This window comes from Furipterus horrens, unplaced genomic scaffold, assembly GCF_987537825.1.
Source record: "Furipterus horrens unplaced genomic scaffold, mFurHor1.1.pri manual_scaffold_10, whole genome shotgun sequence".
Taxonomy (NCBI): Eukaryota; Metazoa; Chordata; class Mammalia; order Chiroptera; family Furipteridae; genus Furipterus; species Furipterus horrens.
The window spans coordinates 82,495,760-82,501,759 of NW_028327180.1; the positions used below are offsets into that span (position 1 = coordinate 82,495,760).

General features: G+C 45.8%; 1 protein-coding gene across 1 annotated transcript in view; it reads right to left on the reverse strand.

Annotated features, from left to right (window-relative positions):
* PDE6A (phosphodiesterase 6A) overlaps positions 1 to 5,133 on the reverse strand; it is a 48,062-nt gene extending 42,929 nt beyond the window's left edge. The window contains exon 1 of the mRNA XM_090288395.1: positions 4,660 to 5,133. Coding sequence (XP_090144521.1) covers positions 4,660 to 5,133 — 474 coding nt within the window. The remainder of the gene's footprint in view (positions 1 to 4,659) is intronic.
* Positions 5,134 to 6,000: the final 867 nt, after the last annotated feature.

A 6,000-nucleotide genomic window follows, 5' to 3' on the forward strand; every position in this document is an offset into this window, starting at 1 on the left:
CTCATTGGGCACCCATAGTATATTGGGGACATCATGTAAAAGATGAACCCACAATTCAAACCATAATGTAGAATACCCCCATGGGATCAGTGGTACCCTGAAGCCCCAGGGAGGGAGAGACTTGTTCTCTGTGTGATTTCAGGGTCCAGTCAGCACATTGTCAGTAGTGGAAAACTCTCTGGGCCTCAGTTTCCTATTTGGTAAAAATAGAGTGTTGGGCAAGGTTCTTGAGCTTTCTTTCTGGTCCAGAGGCTGGGTTCCCAGTCTCCTAGGAAGAGAAGGAGAGCAGGAAAGCAGGACAATGGGTATGAGAGTCTTTGAAATGACAGTCCTCTCGGGTTCAGTCTTCAGAAATGGGATTTGTTGGTGTCTAAGAAAAACTCACAGTTTTCCGTTACTCTCACATTACTACTACATACAATCCTTATGCCACTTCTGACACCAGAGATGTGGGTGTTTTCTCCGCCACCGACCAATTCCCTGACACCAGCTGAGTGTTCTACAATTCACTTCAGTTCTGATGCTATCTGCCTAAGGCTGGCGTCAAATCCCACAGGTCAAGGGCTCCATTCCATAAGACAGCGCCCCCTGCAGACCGCAGTAGCAAGTCCCAGGTTGTCGCCTGTGCTTCTGACTGACCAGCTGTACTAGAGTTCCCACAAACCCCTCCTTAAGTTTGGTAATTTGCTAGAACAGCTCACAGGACTCAAGGAAACACTCAGTTATATTTATACGTTTATTATGTAATAAAAGATCCTGATGAACAGCCACACAAACAAATGCACAGGGCAAGGTGGGGGAGGATCCTGAGCCCAGAAGCTTCTGTCCCCATGAAGCTGGGGTGGGCCACCCATCTGGCTTGTGGATGTGTGTGTTCACCAGCTCAGAAGCTTTCTAAACCTAGTACTTTTGGGATACTATGGAGGCTTTGGTGTGTAGGCATGATTGATTGTACTCCATTTCCAGCCCCTCTTCCCTTTCCAGAAAATGGGGTGTGGGAATGAAAGCATCTAATTCAAGCATCTGATCATGGCGTGGTCTTTCTGGTGACTGGCCCCCATCCTGGAGCCCACCTACCACCCAGGAAATTCCAAGGGATTTAGGAGCTCTGTGCCAGATACTCCTATCACTCAGGAGCCAGGACAAACACCAAATGTATCTTTCTGATTATGCAGCACAATATCACAGGTGACTAAGGAAGAGCCATCATCTTTTCATTCACTCAGTAAACTGTACTGAGTACCCACAATGTCCCAGGCCTTGGACTAGGCGCCAGAAACCAGTGGTAAACAAGACGAGAAGAGGCAGCCCCGTACTTTCCTAATCAGAGAAAAGGTAAAGATTAATATGCAAACAAATACGGAATGGCAAGAAGGATTGCCAGATTTAGCAGATAAACACAGGAGGCCTAGTTACATTTGTAATTCAGGTAAATAAATAATTTTTTTAGTATAAGTATATCCTAAATATTGCACAGGATATACTTACACTGAAATATTATTCTTTGTTTATGTAACAGACTTAACTGGGCATCTTATATTTTATCTGACCATCCTAATGGCAAGTCTTCCCGAGAAGATCCCAAGGATGAGCATGGGGAACTACATCATGACCCTGAGAAACAGCTCCATTCATTGCTTCACATTTCACAAATGCCACAGTTGTACCCATTTCCCAGGTTTATGAGGGCACTGAAGGCTCAGAGTGTCATTTGTGAGTGATTTAGGGACACCCAGACCCCAGTCTATACCATCTTCCTCCTCCTTCTTCATCTGATTCCCAGTCACAGTAAGAGCCCCACACAGAGTAAGATTTCCCAAGAAGGAACAACAAGAGAAGAAAACACGTGCAAATGCCAAGTACACAGGACGGCTGTCCTGGACTGACTCCACCCCCAGGCTTGTGCCACCAGCCAGGAAGACTGCCCAAGGTTGGAAGACTGCCACAGAAACACAGGCATCACTTCCAGAGTGACCCTTGGGGTTGAACAGGAAACAGAGGGCTGTCCCTTAGCACAGCACTCAGCAAACTCTTAAGACTGGGATCTTTAAAATCAGAGAACTTTCCTAAATCCTCAGTCCTGCAACACCAGGGTCCAGAGAAGCTCTCAGCACCTCTGTTCTATGTTTTACCTACAAATAGAATCTAAATTGAAAGTTCCAGAAGGGCAAGACTGGCTCCTTCCCCAAGTCCCCTGCAGATCTGGCACAGCATCCACCCCACCACCAATAAAACAGCCATAATAGAAACAAGAAGCAGGAGCAGCCATTATGAGCCATTAGAATGTGCCCAGGACCCTGTTAGCGGAGAAATAATTCTCTCATTTAATCCTATAAGAGCACCCCAAAACAGGTATTCTTAACCCCGTTTTATACATTAGGAAGTGAGACCAGACAAGCTAAATAACTTACCGAGGTTGTATTCTTAGAAAGTGACTGAGTCATGGTTCACACCCAGATCTGACCTCAAAGCTTAACAAATTTCTGCCGTATAAATAAGGAGAGGGTATAGAATAGCAGAGCAGAGAAGAGTGTGGGCACAGGCCAGAGTACTTGGGCTTAAATCCCCACTCTGCCACTTTCTATGAGCATGACTCTGAGCAAGTTACTTAAGTAGCCTTTATGAGTTTCAGTTTCATCATCTGTAAAACAGGTATAAACAGAGGATGTCATAAAACTGACAACCCCTGTTGCTACAATTAAAGTCTAGAAAGACTTGAAGGGAGAACAGACTCCAATCCAGTTCTAGATGAGCCCCCAGGAAAGCTCTCTGGGTGCAGAACTATTTCTCCTACCACTGGGTGTCCAAGGGGAGATGCAAGAGAGAGAAATCCCACGGCAAGTCCAGCCCAATGTGTTTCAGAGAAAACCATCTCCCACACAGGCCCAAGTTTGTGCTTGTTATCTTGCCAAGGAACCCAAGTCAAAAAAGTGACCCATTTGAATTCTGCACCTGTAGATGTGAAGTCTTGGCTCTGTCCTAACTTCTTAGTGACTTTGAGCAAGCCCCTCTCAAGCTCTCCCGGCTTCAGGCTTCTCATTCATTAAATAAAGTTAATTGGATGAAATGATCTCTGAAGCCCCCTCCCTCCCCTCCTTTCAGCCTTAAAACCCTTAATTTGAAATGAGATCAAGGGTAAGGTGAGCACAAAGACACAGATATCTGGTCTAGATCTTGGAAATGATCGAACACCTGTCCTGTTTTGGCCAGTACAGCAATAAATGAGACATGCATGAGCCTTGCCATCATGGGGCAAACATTCTTTTGGGTGAGACAAGTGTTAAAGGAATTAGAGTTGACCTTTGACTTGCATAACCTTTGAACTTATACATGGATTTTTTTGGAACCCATGCCGTCAAGGGTCAACTGTATAGCATAATTACTTGATCATTAATCTTTTGTGCCAAGTGTTTACTGAGCATCTGCTTTGTGACAGATATTTGCTGGATTCTGGGTCCTGGGATGAAGTAGAGAACAAGGCAGGCATGGTCCCTGGCCTCCAGGGCTTATTTGTTTTGATAACTAGTGTTGGGAAGGAGACTGCAACAGAGGGATCTGAGTTGCCCTCCCTGAGGAAGTGACCTTTAAACTGAGATCTGAAGGATCAGTAGGAGTTGGCCCTGGCAGAGGACCATCGGGAGAACTGCGTTAAGTGATTGGCCCCAGGAGATCAAAGAGGTCTTTGTCAGAGCTGCCAGTAGACTCCCATGGAACACTTGACTCTAAGAAGAAAAGGCCAGTGCTCGACCAAGTGATCAATATTGGCATTTCCAGGCCTTGGCTGGTGTGGCTCAGTGGATTGAACGCTGGCCTACTAACCAAAAGGCTGCTGGTTTGATTCCCAGTCAGGGTGTATGATGTTTCTCTCTCTCGTTCTCCATCCCTTTCCCTCTCTCTAAAAATAAATAAATAAAATCTTTAAAGAAAAGAAAGATTTCTTTACATATATATAGGCATTTCCAGTATGTAATGAGACAGATTGCCCTCCTGTCTCCTGATGTAACGCATCAAGAAAAACACCTCTTCACCTCTGTGATACCCCTGCCAAAGACACGTAACCTGAATCTAATTGCAAAGACATGCCAGGAAAGCCCCAATGGAGGGACATTTCTGTAAAATATTTGCCCAGTACCCTTCAAAACATCTGCATCATAGAAAACAAAGACAGACTGAGGAATCCTTGCAGATTCAAGGAAACTGTAGAGACAGGGCTATGTGGGTCCAACTGAGACAACTGGCAGAATTAAAAATTGACTGTTTATTAGATAACAGTATTGTATCAATGTTACATTTCCTGAATCTGATCACTGTACTATGGATATGTAAGACCTGTCCTTGTTCTGGAAATACACAGCAAATTACTTAGGGTTAAAAGACTATGTTGTCTGCAATTGACTCCCAGGTGGATCAGAAAACATGGAGACATAAAGCAAATGTGGCAATTCAGATGAAAGTGAATTTAGCAAATTTAATTCTTTGTACTATTTTTAAACTCAACTAAGTTTTTCTTTTGAAAATAAAAAGTCATAAACAAGTAAGTAATGAAATAAAGAGAATCACCAGCCCAGTCCTGTGGCCAGCAACCGCCCGCCCTGCTGGTACCACGGAACCCCAGGGAATAATGGCTCCCTGCCCTCCCTCCGATGGGGAAGGGGGTACCTCTTCTGTGTTGGGGACATTGACGAGCTTTTTAGAGTGCGCGGTGTGGCCCACCACGCCCATGTCCAGGGGAAACACAATCTCCGAGTCGGGCATCACCAGGCACTCCTCAAGGGCAGCATCTTTGTGGACGTTGAAGAGTCGAGTGGCCAGCTCCGCAATGCCATTTCGGGCCCTGTACATGAACAGGCTCATGCGGTCTGCCTGCAGGAGGAAGCACAGCTTCTTCATGACATTGAAGATGCATTTCTCAGCCTGCAAGTTCTCCTGTAAGTCCCGCAGGAGGTCGAAGATGATTTCACTCTCCTCCACACTGCTCAGTGAGTGGTAGTTGCTAAAGTCCACGGCTGCCTCCTTGGCCCCCAGCAGGTCTGAGATGACCTTAGCCCGGTAGCGGAGGCAGTAGTACTGTTTGGCGAAGCCGACATTCGAGTCCAGGAACTTCTCCACCTCCTCTGCAGTCACCTCGCCCATGGCTGGGAAGTCCAATGGTTACTTGTGTGGCAGGGCTGAGAATGGCCTTCTGAGGACAGTTTTGCTGTCTGTGGCAAACCTGAGTCAGGATGCGCTCTGCTCCTCCTAGACTTCTCTAGGTCTTTGTCAGTAAATCTCACAGATATGGCTGCCTAGGAGAGGGAGTGAGCTTGGGAGATTAAATCATTAATATTCCCCAAGAACAAGGGTTAGGAGGATCAGAGTGCTCCAGATGCTGCTGGGGCCCAGATGGGAGAAGGTGAGAGCTTCCTTTTCACCTTGACCCGTTAATAACTGAGAAGAGATTTCTGTGCAGAGCTGGAAGTGAGCTCGACTAAAAACAACACAAAACAAATAAACAAACATTGAAGCAGAGGCTGCAAAAGTGGCGGCATGGGGCTGGCCTGAGTTTGACATAGACTCGTTCATTAACTGCTTTAGCAGCTTTGCTGGCTTCTCTTGGAGAATCGGAAGATCTAATAACCGTGTTCACTTTCATCCATGGTCAGGAATGGTTAGAACTGAGACGGACTGCCCACCCAGCCCCTGGCCCCTCACCCCACCCTTTGTACCCCCTTCCCCAGGGCCTCCCCTATTTGGTGCTTCATGTTGCATGCTTACCACTCAGCTGGCTTCTCTTGTGTACATTATGGGGCCCAATCTCACAATCTCTGCCTCCAAGTCTTTCCCAGTTTTAGATTCCAAAATTTCTCTAATTTTAGATTTTTAAGGGTTCTCATAACTACAGCACCTTTCATAGTTTTTCTTTTATCACAAAACACGTATTCACTGTAGAAAATAAGCAAAGAAGGCCATTAATCGCCCATCAGCCTGCTACTCAGACGTAATCTCTAGTTAATATTTTAG